At 47.2% G+C, this 17,500-nt stretch overlaps 1 protein-coding gene across 1 annotated transcript in view; it reads right to left on the bottom strand.

Moving 5' to 3' along the window:
- The window catches only part of LOC307077940 (E3 ubiquitin-protein ligase RNF220-like), a gene marked incomplete at both ends in the record, with an annotated part of 29,609 nt that extends 22,766 nt beyond the window's left edge, over nucleotides 1-6,843 (bottom strand). Inside the window, one exon of the mRNA XM_079739459.1 lies at nucleotides 6,189-6,843. Within this exon, the coding sequence (XP_079595585.1) occupies nucleotides 6,189-6,843 (655 nt within the window). The remainder of the gene's footprint in view (nucleotides 1-6,188) is intronic.
- Nucleotides 6,844-17,500: the final 10,657 nt, after the last annotated feature.

The following is a 17,500-nucleotide window of genomic DNA, read 5'->3' as shown; positions in this document are numbered from 1 at the left end:
AGACCCTCTGTCCTTAATGCGCGGCCGGGCGGGCCCAGCGTCGCTGGCGTGTGTCCTGAATATCCCCCGGCGCCGTGGCAACCAGCTGATACTGAATGCGTATGCATGAGCATCGAGCCGCGGCTATTGATCGCGTGTCGCCAGTCGCTGGGGTGTAAACACCGTGTCTTTCAACAGGAAGCGCCACTCAATACCTGCCGCCATCGACGACAGCCCCGCAGAAAACACCACACGGCCGTCCTGCCTGTTATTGAATCAGCAGACACAGGCCCGGACAAGCGGCCATTATGAGCAAAGAGAGAGTGTGTGCGTGTGTGTGTGTGTGTGTGTGTGTGTGTATGTGTGTATGTGTGTGTGTCTGTGTGTCTGTGTGTCTGTGTGTGTGTGCATGAAGGAGCAGAGGGTGGGGGTAGGGGGGTTACCATAGGTAAAGAACAAGCACATTGGCACATTTGCACAAGGGCACACGCAATGAATACAATCCCAGTTTTACACAAAACAACAAGCTTAAACACATCCCACCACACACACACACACACACACACACACACACACACACACACACGGACACGCACACACGCTTAAATCTGTGTCCTGGAACAAGCTAAACCCATCAAACATCACACACAAGATAATCCATGAGCCAAGCCAAAAAGGAATCTATGTCTTATTGATTGTGTTCAGCCACTATGCTACTCAACTAACAAGCCATGAATAACCGACTGTGGAGGCCACTCGCACACTGAACACATCTGGCAGAGGCGCCGGGCTGTGCGTGTGTTACATGTAAATAATTCGTCTTCCTTTCTCCTCCTCGCCACATGTTTTGAAGCTCTACACTGCTCTGGAAGTTTGCCGTTCTTTCGGAATATTTTGCCCCTGTGTTTGACAATGTATGCACTTCGTCCGTACATTGTCAATTCTAAATCATAGGTTTCTCCCAATGTGTGGTCTGAACCAGAGGTCTGACCTGATCCAGGTTGAAGGTGACGTTAAATCCGAAACTACAGTTTGATTCACTTAAAGTGGCAATCACACAGATTCCCTGTAGATCGAAACGGTGTCACCACCGACACCAAGTGCCTAGGATTCGTAGTACTACAAATGCAAGGGCTTTCATCAGTGGGCCAAAGGCTCAATCATAATTTTGTTACCTCATTCGGCTGTAGATAGACATAACAGACATTTACTTACTTTGAAGACACTATGTGTACGACTCAGAAATTGCTTCTCATTACTGGCTCCTCTGGCCACTAAGTGAACTGCAGCCTGCTCAAGGTCTTACATTCACAGAGTGTGACAAAAACAACAAATCAGCCCACAGGCTGGTCCTACACAACGGATAGAGCTGAATCACAACCTGTTCATATAGTGCCAATTCAAGGTGATTTATGCATGTAAAAATCCTACACAGAGCCCCCTTCAAATAGGGAATCAAACACACTCTAGCTATGATTCCTTTCAATCCCCCCACCCGACATACAGTATTTGCTTTGCGTGTCCCAACAGTGTTCATAGGGCTCTGCAGGCAGGCCGGCTCTGAACTTCCCGCCGTTTGTTTTCTGACCCGGTTCCCCGCTAAGGAACCCGGGCTGGGACATGACCCCCGGATCACAGCGCGGAGGAACCGGGAACGTTTTGCTTGTGTTGTCCCAGCTCGCACCACCACTCTGCCACCGACGCGGGATGCAGATTCCCCACTACACACACACACACACACACACACACACACACACACACACACACACACACACACACACACACACACACACACACACACACACACACACAGAAACACATAAACATGTGCAGACAGAGAGACACATGCATAAACATACACACACACGCACAAATACACATATACACGTAGATGCATGCACACGCACACAAAAACTCAGCTGTATACACACACACACACACACACACACAAACAAACATTGTGCCATGTGGTAGTTCTTCCAAATTCTCCACCGGTGTTGTTGCGAAATAGGCAGAAGAAGAGGAATTAGGAGGAGAAGACAAATGAAATGGGCTGTTTTAAAAGCCCTGGAACCCGGGGCCGCAAGCATCGACTCCCCAAGGAAAATAAGCATGACCCGCTCCAGTGAAGACATCTGCCCTTTGAAAGCTCGCGCGGCTGTTTGAACAGCTGTCAGAGGAAACACGCAGCGTCCCAGACCATCCCTGATAAAACAGAGGCAGGTCTGCTGCGGGGAAGACGAGAGAGAGAGAGAGAGAGAGAGAGAGAGAGAGAGAGAGAGAGAGAGAGAGAGAGAGAGAGAGAGAGAGAGAGAGAGAGAGAGAGAGAGAGAGAGAGAGAGAGAGAGGAGGCTGGGGGAACATGGTAAACTGAGTGGAGAAGTTGTCCACCAACGTGCTGATACACCAGGCAGATGGGGGACCGAACTCTTTACCTAACCCCGCCGATCGAAAGAGACAAATATGGGCACCCAGGGGAGATACAGTGCTTTCTGGGGGTTGGCGCAACACTGCCAAACATTTATGCACATTTCCTTCATACAGTAATTGAGCTTCTTGTGTTAGCCTATTCAAGGTGATTTACCACTCATCCTAACAGAGGAAGACGTTGTCTATCTGCGAAAGCGATTAGGAGTGCAAGGGTCAAAGGTCAAAGACACAGCATCCTTTACACAGGAAGGTAGGAAGGAAAGTTTGAGCAGGGTGGTCTGCAATAAAGACCATTGTTGCAGCTAGTATTTCATAAGTGATTCATTTTAAATATGAGGGTTGAAAGGAATGTTTAGGTCATCACATGTTTTTTTTACAACTACTAGAAAAACTAGAACCTTGTTAATAGTATTTCATGAAATTGTATTATTTGTAATTATGATGATTAAAAGGATGATGAACACTAAATCCAATGTAGGAATTACGAAGGCATGCCTTGTGTGTACATGGCTAAAGTAACAGTGGATCAGTTATCTACCGTGGAGTTGAACTTGAGTGAGGAGAGGAGAGGACACTGCTGGCAGTCTGCTGGCAGTTTGCTGGCAGCCAGAGCCTCACATCCCAAGGAGATTTGAAGCTTAACACTTAAGACTTTTGGTCCTGAAGTGACTGTCTGTTAACCAGTCAAGAGGAACAAGTGGATGTCAGACTTAGAAAAGCGCCCGGAGCTCAATTGCATTAAAGCTCTTAGTTTGCCTCAGCTCCAATCTAATTGGATAAATCCAGAAAAGCAGCTTCCAATGCCAAAGAATCTATATCCTTTCTCTTTTTTTCATCCCCTCCACAAACTCACTTCTGGGAGAGGGAGAGCTGCCGAGATGCTTGCTCCACCTTTTCCTCCTATCCTCCCTCATCTCTTTTGTCCTTGTCAGAATTCCCAAAATGAGATTCCCAAAATGAGGAGGTGAGAGGAGCCACGCATGCACGAGTGCACAGGCAAACATTTCCAGACAGACACACCTCGTGCATCGGGCGCCGCACTCAGCATCCCTTCCCTCTTCCTGTCCTTATTAAAATTCCATATTGAGATTCCTCCCTGCCACTCCGCCTCCCTGGCCCTGTCGCTCACACAGCCCCGCCGATACCATCAGGAAGTTTCAACAAAGACGCACACACGCACATGAACACGCACTTGCCTATGCACACACACACACACACAAACAAAGACACACACATGCACGCGAGCGCACACACACACACACACACACATGCACACGTGCACGTCGCTCAAACACTAATGCACACACTATGTGCGCTGATTGGCGATACATTAAACACAAATGCGTTTGGCACACAGAGACAAACACACACTCTCGCACAGGAGCACACGCACACGCAAAAATAAACAACCCCCCCCCCCCCCCTTGCACACACATGAGCGACACAGACATGTCCACACAAACTCACAGTAACAAAAAAAAGCACACAAACACGCATTGCAGATATGTATACAAAGTGACACGCACACAAGCACAATCCAAACTTTTCTTAAGACAACTCTGCCCCTGTTTTTTTTCCACCTCCTCCCCGCACTGTGTGGGATGAAAGTTACTTTCAAGGTGGTACGAATGAGAGGGGATATCAACGTGTCCCCCCCCCAGGCCCCCCCTTTTCATTGTCATTATATCCGGTGGTAACCCTTCTATGATCTGGCGAGGCTCTGGGTGCTCTCGCTCTCTCTCGCTCTCCTCTCTCCATCTCTGCCTCTGTCTCTCTCCCTCTGTCTCTCTTTCATCTGTCAGGCGCTCTCCCTCGGCGGCCGACACTGAGTGGGTTTGATTTCACATCATTCCATATGTCTCGCCTCCCCTCACGCTCCGTTCCCGTCTCTCTCTCTCTCTCGCTCTCCCTCTCTCTCTCTCTCACTGTAGCTCTCTCTCTCTCTCTCTCTTACTTTTGCTCTCTCTCCCTCACTGTCGCTCTCTCTATCTCTGTCCCCCACACGGAGGCAAGGCAGGGCCTTGCGTCGGCAGCACAGCCATTGGCTAATTATCCCCAGCGGTAATGAGCTCGCTGGTGGCCGGCGTGCTGACTGACACCTCTCCCACTCATTTGTCAACAAATCAGACGGCTGGTGTGGGGGCGGCCATATTGAGCTGAGGGTAAGGAGCGTCACCTTGCATCCCCCTGTAATACCCTCTTCCTCTCTCTCTCTCTCTCTCTCCCTCTCCCTCTCTCCCTCTCTCTCTCTCTCTTTCTTTCTCTCTCTCTCTCTTTCTCGCCCTCTCTCTCCCTCTCTCTCTCTTAGCCCATCGCTCTCTCTCTCTCTCTTTCTCGCCCTCTCTCTCGCTCTCTCTCTTCTTTACTCTCAGACCACCCTCCCCTCTCTCCCCCTCTCTCTCTCTCTCTCACTCTCTCCCTCCCTCTCTCCCTCTCTCTCCCTCTCTCTCGCCCTCTGCCAGCTCGTTATCTCTGATGGGGTGTCACTCGTACACACTCTCACTCTTCCTTTGTCATGTGTCCATAGGCTGCCATGCGTGTGTCCTCCCCGTCTGAGGGAGATCTGAGTGTGTACCGGAGGGCCCTAATGGTGTTAAACTAATGATCACTGGGGGGCCCCCGATAAGTGACACTGTTTCATTTTGTCGAACGGTGCACAGTTTTCTTGCGACCCGCGTTTACAATTTACTGACCAACTAGAACGATGATGAGGGCTAGGATTGCATGGGAGGGAACACACACACACACACACACACAGACAGACACACACACACACACACACACGTGAATATATACACATGCTTTTTTTGATGGATGTCACTAAGCACAGAGATTCCTTTCAATTTGTCAACCCTGGTCAATGTAGTTGTACTGGGTGGTGTAACCATATGCAAATGTGGAGACACACTTGCACAGGCACATGCACACACACACACACACACACACACACACACACACACACACACACACACACACACACACACACACGCACACAAATGACATGTCAGGTTATGTGAGGTGTTTGATGTGACAATTAGGCTGCTCATGTTTGACAACTCTATGACAGGAGCCATGTTGGGTGTGTCTGTGTGTGTGAGTGTGTGAGTGTGTGTGTGTGTGGGGGGGGGCATGTGGGAGCATGGCATACATAAAGAGTACAAATAATAGGTTAAAGGGTTCAAGCAGAGCAAGTGTGTTGTGTGGGATCCTTCACAGACACACATTTTTAAATGGAGGACATCTTTTCCACTAGAGGAAAAATAAGTATGGTCCCCAAAGAAAGGGCTTCTTCTGGGAGACACAGTTGAGGGTCATGTAAAACTATTAACCAAAATATTACCTCACATTGTGGGGCGAATGCCAAACACAAAATTGAGTGGTAAAGGGATAGAGAGGGAATTAAATAGAGAGAGAGGGGGAATGGAGAGCGGAAAAATGAGAAGGAGAGAGTGAGAGAGAGAGAGAGAGAGAGAGAGAGAGATAGCGATAGAAAAAGTGATGGCTAGAGCGAGAAAGAGATAGAAGAAGAGAGAGAGACTGAAAAATAGTGTTTGTGAGAGAGACAGAGAGAGAGAGAGAGACAGAGACAGAGGGACAGACAACGACAGAGAGGGAGAGACAACGCGGGAGAAGGAGAGACAACGAGAGACAACAAGAGACAGCGAGAGACAACAAGAGACAGCGAGAGACAACAAGGGACAACGAGAGACACCGAGGGAGAACTGAGAGCGGAAGGAAAGAGACAAGCAAAGAGAGACACACAGCCTCTGCCTACTCACTGCGCTCCTGCAGCTCCTCCGGGCTGGACGAGGCCTCCCTGTCCGACAGCAGGCCCGACATGGAGAACAGCTTCCTGCCCGCCGACTCCTCCCCGGCCTTCAGGGACCCACCGCCCGGGGAGCCAAAGTCCCCAAACTCCTTCCCCTCCACCTCGCCGAAGCTCCCCTTCAGCCGCTTGGCGGGGGTGAAGGCCGAGTGGTACGCCCCCAGGTCCCTGTCCTCGTGGGGGGAGGAGAAGGGTCGGAAGGCCCCCTGGAGCCCGCCGTGGTTCAGCATGCCCAGCGGGGAGCAGTCCAGGCCGGGGGGGTTGAAGTGGGGGTGCAGGTGGTGGAGCAGCGAGGCCGGGAAGTCCCGCGCGGCGAAGCTCCCGGACACGGGGCCGCCGCCGCCGCCGCCGCCGCCGCCGCCGCCCTGGCGGTGGTGGTGGTGGTGGTGGTACATGGAGGTGAAGGTGTAGGAGGCCGACGGGAAGGGCAGGTGGAGGTCCTTCTCCGACATGGACACGGGCACCCCGAAGGGCCGGGGCGCCTGGCAGGGCACGGAGGCGTCGCGGCCAGACTCGGCGGTGGAGGCCAGCACCATGAGGGCGGGGGACGCCAGCGGGGGAGGGAGGTAGGAGGGGCTGTCCATCTTGAAGGGCCTGTGGAGGTCCATTGAGAGCCGACGGAGGATTCCCGATCTGCCCCCCTTTGTCTCGCGTGAGGAGGGGGGGAGGGGGGGAGGGGGGGGGAAGGAGGAGGGGGTCTCGTTGGGGTGTGAGCTTGGGTGCGGGCCGTCAGACCTCACACACACTCAGGGTCTGTACCTGCAGGGAGGAAGAGGAGGAGGAGGAGGAGGAGGAGGAGAGAAGAGGAGTGGAGGACATGACAATGATCATTTTTGTCAGTCAAACTCATTTTTTAAACATTCCAACTTTCTCTTATTTCAACAGTTCCCACACTGTTTTTGATTACTGGGGTAGAAGACTTAAGTAAATTATTTTATGCATTGATTTCGATATGACAGCTTGACTTCAAATGTAAGTATTTGTAAGCCATAAAAAACACACAATTGAGAGCCTGTAAAAATGATTCACAACTGAACAGAAAAAGGTAATAAAACACACAAATTACTTTCAACCAACTTCTCATTAATAAGTATCCTGAATCCTTATATTTAGGTGAAATATTATATTATTAGCTAGCTACAAATTAGGACAACTATTTTATCAATCTAATATTCAACTAATGAATATTTAAATAATTATATATTTGAAATAGGAATGGAACCGACCCACAAAATGCTTTATCATAAGAAAGATTTTTTTTAAAAATTTCAATCGGAATGAATTAAAGGAAATAAAATGAAATGTATATAATTGAATTAACAAATTACTATTAACAATATGTCTTCATTTGGCAATAACCTGTGGCAAAATTGCATTTTTAATGAATGTTGTTACCACTATCTCAAACTGAAATGCAATAAATAGAATAACATTAGCATAGATTATTTCCAGGCATAATGTCTAATTAGAAGTTTAGACCAATCTTTACATCCATTGATTTTGGACAGTCACCTTTATTGGACAACATCAATCCTCCTCTGATTAACAAATTACATTTAAAAACATAGATCCCGGATTATATTCTTGGGAAAATGAAAATTACACACTGTCCAGATGATGTTGTCCTACTTTAAATAAAACTGATGAGATCATCAATAAAAAATAACGACGCACGTGTAGAAAAAGTTGGAGACGTGTAAAATAATATATTTAGGAAACAGATTTACATCGAAGTGTAGCATACAACCGATTCACTTTGAATCAGCTTTTTTAAGGTTAAGTAAAGCTATTAAAGTGCATTTAAAGTTTGATACACCTCGCATAACCTTCAACAAACAACATAAAAATCATGCATACATAGAATAAACTACTAATAGGCTTAACAAATCAAGGTGATCCGCGATCGGTTCTCCGATGATCATGCAGGGTACTTTACTTACTAAACGCGATGGACTTCAGCTGCAGGATCCAGGGTTAAAACAGAAAGGATGTGCAACTTTCTCTCGGGCTGCGGAGTCACGCGGACCTTTGAAACCAGAGTCCAGATGTTCAAAAGGCTGGAGCGCCGCTCACCCCCTTAACAAAATAATCCCTTAAAACCTCTTTCGATTGTTCGCTAACTTTAAACAAAGTGGCGGGCTACCTTGGAAAGAAAAAAAGCCGTGCGTCGGTAGACGCGTCTGTTATCTGTGGCGGTTGCTGTCGGTGTGTCAGCAGCCTCTCAGCTCCCGGTCCTCGTCGCAGGCGCTCCTTTTGACAATCCCTCCTCTCTCCCTCTCCCTGCCCTCTTTCTCTCCAGCCTATGTCCTTCCCCGATGCCTCGCTCCCAGGGAGACAGACCTATTCACTACTAGAGACACACAAGAAAACAATCTCTTCAAATAATGTATTGTTAAGTGTCATCTCGCCAGAAGAGATGCATTTAGCATTGCGGAATTGGACTGGTAGCAAAGTATGCATGATATTTAAAACAGAAAACTAAGATAAGTATCACTGATACAACCTGAATTAGGAAGTTGTACAAGCTTATTAATCAGACTGTAAATGTAAAAACCATTAACACCAACATATACAAATTCATTAAAAAATCCCCAAATCCCTATTAGACTGTAAGCCCTAGATACTTTGTCTATTCGTTGAATGGCCAGTGATTGAATTAAACCGTTTTATGTCGCACTAAGCCTGCTTGCATTGACTGGATCAGGCACCGGGCCGCACAAGATTGACACATAAGAACATTCCCTTTTGATGAGACACAATACAAATGAATGGTGTTATTTGTCACAGATAATCTGCTTTCAAGCTGGAAACATTAGCCCCAGCGTGATATCCACATTATTCATATCCCCTGTCCCGAGCATATTGTCAGAAAGCCTCGCTCGGCGGGACCACAAATCAGCCAAAATCACTCTTAATTTGTTTTTATCGGTATTGGGATGCTTAAAGACTTTTTGAAATAATGTAATTGAAATAATTCTTTATTCCCCCGAGCCAATCCAGAGGCTTTACACTGCTAATCTAACGTGACACGCAATTTCCGTCTCTCAGACGATTGCTTCCCCTCAGGTCCCTGTCTTTAATGAACAGCCATTTGGCCGTGTGTGTGTGTGTGTGTAGGTGTGAGTTTGTGTGTATGTATGTATGTATGTATGTATGTGTGTGTGTGTGTGTGTGTGTGTGTGTGTTTTTAACTGGATGGAGGGACCCATTGGGGGGAAAAGAGAAGGCGAGTGTATGTAAATATGTGTGTGTGCACGCATAGGGGTGAGAGAGATCAGAGATGGAGAGCAAGAGAGAGAGAGAGATCAGAAATTGGAAATGGGGAATATCAGAGCCAAGGAGCGTACAGGAAGAAATTGCGTGCAGGGAGAAAACAGCTGGAAGTCAGCAGGTTCAATTTCAGGGTGCTAACTCTACCCAGCATGCAGTGTGTAATCGTAGAGTATGAAATGAAATTTGCTCTCGCTCTCTTGTCTGTTTGTAGCCAATTCTGTGTGTGTGTCTGCATGTGTGTGTGTGTGTGTGTGTGTGTGTGTGTGTGTGTGTGTGTGTCTGCTGAACAGGATAGAATCCTGATTTGTCTGTCTTCTGAATTCATTGAGAGCTCCAGATTATACATCCTGGTCCTCCTCATCTTTAAGACCGGCTGTTTGTAAAGAAGCAGGTGTCCTTCTGTGTGTGTGTGTGTGTGTGTGTTTGTTTGAGAGAGCATTTGTGTATGTTTGTTTGTGTGGGTGTGTGTTTGTGTGTGGTTGGTTTACGAGTGTGTGGACTTGAGCATGTGTGCATGCGCGTGTCTGTGTGTGTGTGTGTGTCTGCGCACGTATGTCTTTGCACTCGTGTATGTGTGCGCCTGTGCATGTGTTCATGCGTGTTTATGTGTGTGTGTGTTTTGGAGGAAGAGGTGGCAGACAGCAGATGCAGACTATTAAAATGGCCACATATGCAAGAGACCACACTGTCTCTCTCTCCCTTTCTCTCTCTCTTTCTCTCTGTCTGGCTGTCAGAGCGCCACACGTGTCTTCGTGCCACGGGAGAAGGTCATTACTTCTCCAAACGAGCAAGCCGCTGCCACATACATATGTTTTGAGGTTAGACAACCGCTTACCACGAGCATAGAGCATGATATACTTCCGTCGCTGCGTCCAGGCGCCCCAGCTAACCGAAGCCTTTCTCTCTGTTTACGTCACTCAAAGTGTTCACTTACATGCAGGTTTCTTTTTTAATACAGCTTACCCCTGCTGTTGCCATCTGTCCAGACATCCATCGAGGCACCTTTCTGTATGCTTTGCTCTGGTTTTGCCAGATGGATCACCGCCTATTTACGTTTCACTACTTACTTGTTTTGACGAGGGATTTTCAACAGGTTGGGTCGCATGTTGAGTAGGTCGCGGAGCGCGTGCCAAACCTTAAGCTTTAGAGAGAAGCCTGTGAATTAACTAATGTTTTGAAGTAAATTCAGGTGTAAACGGCGTCCTATTTTGTTGAGTTTAGCCCCAATTGTTGCAGCATTTTGTCCGCTCAATGTTTCACTGATACATGAGACGTTGCTTATTATTTTCTTAAAGGCTAATGACACTCATGGGTCCTGAGGCGACACCAGGGGAGAACCATTCATTCTAACAAGGTTTTCAAGGTTTCATTCTAACAAGACACTTATTTTATACATTTTGAGCAGGTAGGTGTTAAACATTTTGCCTCAGGATGCCTGCAGGAGGACTAAAGGGGTTACAACTCGGTACCTTTCAGCTGGGTGTCAAACACCCTCACCACCACTCCTCATCTGAATGAGTGGAACTGAATGGGACTTGATGCTATCCCCTCATCGTGGCAAAAATACACTTGAAAAACGGTATTTCAGAAGTAGCAGACATGATTTGACATACGATGAATTTACGTTCATATTTTTCAGCTGCTCTGTAAGTTAACATGCGTTCCACTATACTGTAGTCATTATTAATTGCGATGTGTGATTTTTTCTGATGCAGATTCTCTAGGGTAATATTTATATATTATGATCATTGAACTTGGAAAGACGGCATTGGCTCAAATCGTAACATCGCAAAAAGTCGAGTCCAGAGTTTACGGCAAGTTCCGTTTATAGAGGTGGTAATTTCTCAAACTTACAGCCAATCACAAGGGTCTCTGAAATGGCTGAGGTCTTGTTATCACAAGTATGTGTATGTTAGTTTCCCAAGAGGGAGTTCTGGTGAGATGAGTTTAGACATGACCGTATGTAACCTACTGTGTGACACTGTGTGCCAAGATAGAATTTTCTGTGGCAGCATTCACGATTCAATGAACAAAGTTTATGTTTATAAATGAAGTTGCTTTTTGGAGCTATAGATCCTAGTCCTCATTTTGTCAAATGCTATATATATATTTATATATTTAAAGTCCAAAAGCAGCTTCATTGACATGTGATTATTCTCACATTTATCCTGCTCCTCCAATTTGGCCGTCTGTGTCTGTCTGTGCGTGTGTGCGTGCGCGAGTGCATGCGTGCATGTACATGTGTGTGTGTGCACGTGCATGCTGCTGCTGGTGGTGGTGCTGGCTGTGGGTGCTGCACTGTGGATCCAGGGTGACTGTCCTGCAGGCTTACTGAAGTGTTAATGATGTCCCTGCTGTCTCAGCCAGGTTATGGCACAGGGGCCGTTAACAGCCCTGGGTAAAAACTGCTGGGCTCCCAGAAATAAATTGCCACCCCGAGCCACGCAGACCGGTCACTCAACCAATTACAGGCGTGCCCACTCAGCTGAGAATGATGGGATGCGATGTTAATTGTATGTCTTCATTTTTCTGGCATGAGGTGAGTCACTCGGCTTTCTTTTTATAACTGACACACACACACACGCACACATGCGTGAGCGTGCACACACCCTCACAAACACGCACACACACACGGATACTTATTGACGGACAGACAGACAGACAGACAGACAGACATAAACACCTACAAACAATTATCGCACCAAGTGACATTTTCATTCTATTATTTTTTGGTTTTAAACTTTTTTTGTATTTTGTATACTTTTTTATTATCTTTATGCATTTAAATTGTCCTTACTATTTTAGCTTTCCTCATGCTGCTTACTTTGGTTTTAGAGGCTATTTGCAACATTGCGTCACGCTTGATTGAATAGCGAGCGCTAATGTCGTTGTTTCTGATCACTTCCAGACTTCTGCTTGTTCTTCTTATTGTTACTTGCGTTTAATTTCCCCTATTCTCCTCCTCCTCCCGCTCCTCCTGTTGTGTGTAATCCCCGACCACTGAGAGTAGAGAGGAAGTGAATTAAATCAGCTCAATGAGGTCGCTCGGCTTATTTTATGAGAGTGCCAGAGGTCATCAATGGAGTCTTTAAAATAATTTCTCCCTGGTTAATTGGAGAAGTAAACAAGTGTCTGGTCGCCTCGGTTCTCTTTCTTCTTCTGTTCTGTGACGTCAGTGTGTGTGTTGTCGCTGTTATCGTTTCCCCGGCACTCATTAGTGAAGATTGCCTGAGATAATTACAGCAGGGCTCCTAGTTCCACAATTAGAGACCCTTCACGTTTTCCATCGTGAATTGCGGTGGATAAAGGTATCAATGATGGAGTTTATCTACACACAGCCTCCGTGTTGGCGCACACACATGCGCACGCACGTAGGCACACACACACACACACACACGTACCCCCACACACACTCGCACCCACACACAAGCAAGTACGCACACGTGCACGTACACACACACACACACACACACACACACACACACACACACACACACAAACAGAGGTATATAGACTTTTGGGATGTCAAAGAGGCCTAATTGGGTTCCCCCAACAATTAGCGCAGCATGTTCCAGCTTGTGATCTGTAACAACGCTGAAAGACCAACAGGAGTGTAAACAACAACACACCAACAACACACCAACAACACACCAGGTTCAGCCGATGTCTTTGTCATTGTTTATATTTAAACTGTCTGTGCCACTGCAGACGACACAGAAACAGCAGCATGCAGGGGCCATTCAGGGGCCATTCAGGGGCCACACGGGGCCACACGGGGGTTTAGCAATGAGCTGAAGGAGAGCGAGAGCTGGGGGTGGAACGCTGGGGTACCACAAATACGCGCACACACACACACACTACCTTCTCTCTGTATCAACAGAGTCCGTCCTAGTAGCAGTGCTATGGAGACAGAGGGAGGTCACTTTATTAACTTAAGGAAAGAAGTGACATGACAACATCCTGCAAATACTAAGCTGCAACAGACAGGGCCGGTGGGGGTGTGGGGGGGGGGAGAGTTAAGGGGGAGAAGGGGGACAGTGAGATAGAGAGAATGGGAGGAAGAGAGAGAGGGAGGGAGAGAGAGATGGAGGGGGGATGGAGAGAGAGAGAGAGCGAGAGAGAGAGAGACCATCATCCAGACAGCTGTAAGATGGAGTGGAAGGGAACGTGTGAGGGATGAGCTGTCAAACATGCAACCTTGTGTGTGTGTGTACATTTCTCTGTTTGTGTGTGTGCGTCTGTGTGTGTGTGTGTGTGTGTGTGTGTGTGAAACAATGAGAGAAAGTGATAGAAAGAAAGGGAGTGGAGTCATGTACGTGTGTGTGTCTGTGCATGCGCGACAAAGCTGCTGGCGAGTGTGAATGTGACGAGGAATACAGAGAGGTGCATTAAGTTCTCAATCATTGATCATTTCCTCCCAAGAGACCGAGGGACTGTGCCCACAACACACACAGACAAAGGCACGCACACACACACACACACACACACACATGCACACCAACACGCGCATACACACACACATACGCGCACACACACACACACCCACACACACATTTCCTCACAAGGGACCCAGGGACATGCACACTCACACACACACACCTACATTCACATAGATGCACTTGAGCAAAGGGTGATTCACATACAATCCTGCATGTGTTCCCATTCAGGGCCCTCAGTGGCGGCGTCACCTCCTGATCTGCTGGAGCCACACTCAGTGAACTTCATGGGGATTTGTCAGATCACTATTGAGATAGTTACACACACACACACACGCACGCACGCACGCACACAAACACAAACACACACACATTATGCACGCACGCACACAAACACACACACACACACACACACAAACACACACACCATCTCTTATTCTCTTTTTCTATTCATCGTTCACATCTATGTGAGAGGCATCCAGCAGGCATTTAGCCAGTCAACAAGCAAACCTGCTGGACAACTACCCAGATATCCAGCTATCCAGATAGCCAGCAAGTCAGTCAGTTACATTTACGGTGTATGCTATTTGTAATATAACATAAGGAATCAGCTAATGGGCATCCTTACAATCAGGCTACCCAATCATGCATTTCGTCAACAAGCAAGCTTCCTAGACAACTATCCAGATATCCAGTCAGGCAAACAGTTAGATAGCCGGCCAGTCAGCCAATTAGCTAGGTCAGACAACCATCCATCCATCCATCCATCTAACCAGCCATCCATTCATACATCCAACCAGCCATTCAGCCAGCCAGCCAGCCAGCCACCCATCCATCCAATCATCCAGCAAGACAGCCGGCCAACCAGTCATCCATCCAGCCAAGCAGCCATCCATCCATCCATCCATCCAGCCAGTCATTCAGCCAGCCAGTCATCCCTCCAGCCAGCCAGCCAGCCAAGCAGCCATCCATCCATCCAGCAAGCCAGTCACCCATCCATCCATCCATCCAGCCAGTCATCCAGCAAGCCAGTCATCCAGCCAGCCAGCCAAGCAGCCATCCATCCATCCAAGCAGCCAGCCAGCAAGTCAGCCATCCATATAAAGTCAGCCATTCAGTTAGGTCAGACAGCCATCCAGCCAGAGACCTCGTCCTCGCAGCCACGAGGCTGACACTAATGTGACACTCTGGAAAATAATTACCAACAAACGCACTGCTGACTGCAAACAGCTCGCTCCCCTCAGTGGACTGTCACTAGTCATTAGTCTGAACCCGCAGAGAGGACAAGACCGCCGAAAAGGGTGTGTGTGTGGTGTGTGTGTGTATGTGTGTGTGTGTGTGTGTGTGTGTGTGAGAGAGAGAGAGAATGCCACTGCACACGCACACGCACACACACACACACATACACACACACACACACACACACAAACACACACACAGGGGAAGTGTGTGTGTCGGGGGGTCCCTGTGTGTGAAGGAAGGAAAATGGGGAGAGAAGGAGCATCGGGAGACCAACGGGTGCAGCTATAAATAATGTGATTTTCGTTTGTGTAAGTTGTAAAAAAAAAAAAGAAAAAGTGTTTTCCTCTAATTCTTGTTGCTCATGTCACGCTGGAACATCAGGTCACATTATAGCTGGAGAGCTCCTCAGTCTGTATAATTGGCCCCCTCTGGTGGATGACATGATATCCACGTCTGTATCATAAGACACGCAGAGCTTCTGCTGGGGAACACTGTAATGAAGACCGCTACAAGAGTCAGAAAAGAAGAGGGATCTCGTTTTAATTGGCAACGCAATGTACTAAATAACAAGCGATAGTCCAAATCATGGGATAAACAACAACAGCGGAACCAAGGGAAGTAAGAAAGAAAGGAAGGAAGGAAGATAGCATGAAGGAAAGAAAAAAGAGAGAATGTAAGAAAGGGTGAATGAATACAAGAAAGAAAGAATGAAATCAAGAAGAAGGATGAACAAGTGAAAGAATGAGTGAAAGAACAAAAAGAAAACGTAGCCTGTAACTCATTCAATGTGTAGTGGTTATTTCAATACAATTACACACATGCCCTGGGCCACACGTCTATTCCTCAAGTACCTCCCCCTCCCCTAAAGACCACTATATGAATTGCCTCAGGGGTTGCGACCACACCAGTGAGAGAAATTAACATTTCTTAGGCATTCAACATTGGCCAATATTAAAATGTCTCTGTACATCTGCCTGGCTATTTTGATTGGCAACACAACCCATGAGTCCTTAGTGGGGAAAAAAGGACCATTCTTTGATTTCTGAGATTAATTCCATTGTTATTCCTGTTAATCAGCCCTGTGTGGGTGTGTCAGAGAGAGAAAGAGAGTAAGAGTGAAAGAGAGAAAGAGAGAGAAAGAGAAAGAGAGAGAGAGAGAGAGAGAGAGAGAGAGAGAGAGAGAGAGAGAGAGAGAGAGAGAGAGGACAAAGTAAAGATAGGGTATATATTACAAAGACAGGGGGTAAAAGACTGAGATGGTTTAATAACCCAAAGCTGGGAGGTTTATTCTGTTGGGGATGAGTATGAGAGCATAAGGCATGTGCAGCTAATTCCTTTGTTTCTCATTGTCTACAGAGGTGCCACTTTTACCATTGAAAGTAGACAGACATGGATATAAAACAGACACCCACACAAACACACACTCACACACAAACACGCCGATTCATCCAAGAAAATATTGCAGCTGCTGAGATCTGCCATGGATAAGAACATCTGTTTCCACATATTTTATAAAACTCAAACAACCTCCACCAAGACATGAAAAGAGGAGGAAAGAAAGTGAAAGTGAGACAACAACAAAAGAACAGCCAGTGTCATCCAGCCAATGGCTTTATCCAGAGTGATCCTGGAGCATGAAGCCATAGTGCATGACACCCCGCGGTGCCCGGAACAGATACAGCTATTCACTGTTAGCATAGAGATTTGACAAGCCAGACTGCTCTCACTCAGCAGTCTAGGTCAAATAACACGTCTGCTGCCATTTTCCTCCCTCCCCTCCCCACCCTCCCCTTCTCTCCCTCTTTTCACTCCTCTCTCATTTTCTCATTCGGCTCACCCTCCACGCCTTTTTTCCCCCAATCTCTCAACTTGGCCTTGTTCAAATTGACAAATTCAGCGAGCGACAAAAGACAAAATCAAGCCGAGGGAAAAGGGGCCCTTTGAAGGGTGTAATTATTGCAGAGAGAGAGAGGTCTGGTTCACTGAGCAGTCAGGCAAGGTGTAAAGATTCCAGCGCTGTGACATCGCCCCCCCTTGTTATTTCATTTGTAAATATTGACATAAGATTCTAGTTTTTTGTCTTGCGTGTGAGAAAGTAGTTTGAAATGATAACTTTTCTCGTGCGCCTCACTCTATATGCTCATACGGTGGAGTGGGCCACATCTGTACATCCCTTTTGAACCCCTTCATGATAAGTCTACACAGACTGTAGTTTCTGTTCACCTCGAAATCCCCATTGACGCACATAGCCTGCACTTCCCCAAGCCCCTTATCGTACACACAAACACACACACACTAAGACACCCCTACACAC

This window comes from Pollachius pollachius (genome assembly GCF_949987615.1).
Source record: "Pollachius pollachius genome assembly, chromosome: 7".
In the NCBI taxonomy this organism is placed as follows: domain Eukaryota; kingdom Metazoa; phylum Chordata; class Actinopteri; order Gadiformes; family Gadidae; genus Pollachius; species Pollachius pollachius.
Note: the sequence above shows the minus strand (reverse complement) of the source record. Positions and strands in the feature narration are given on the sequence as shown.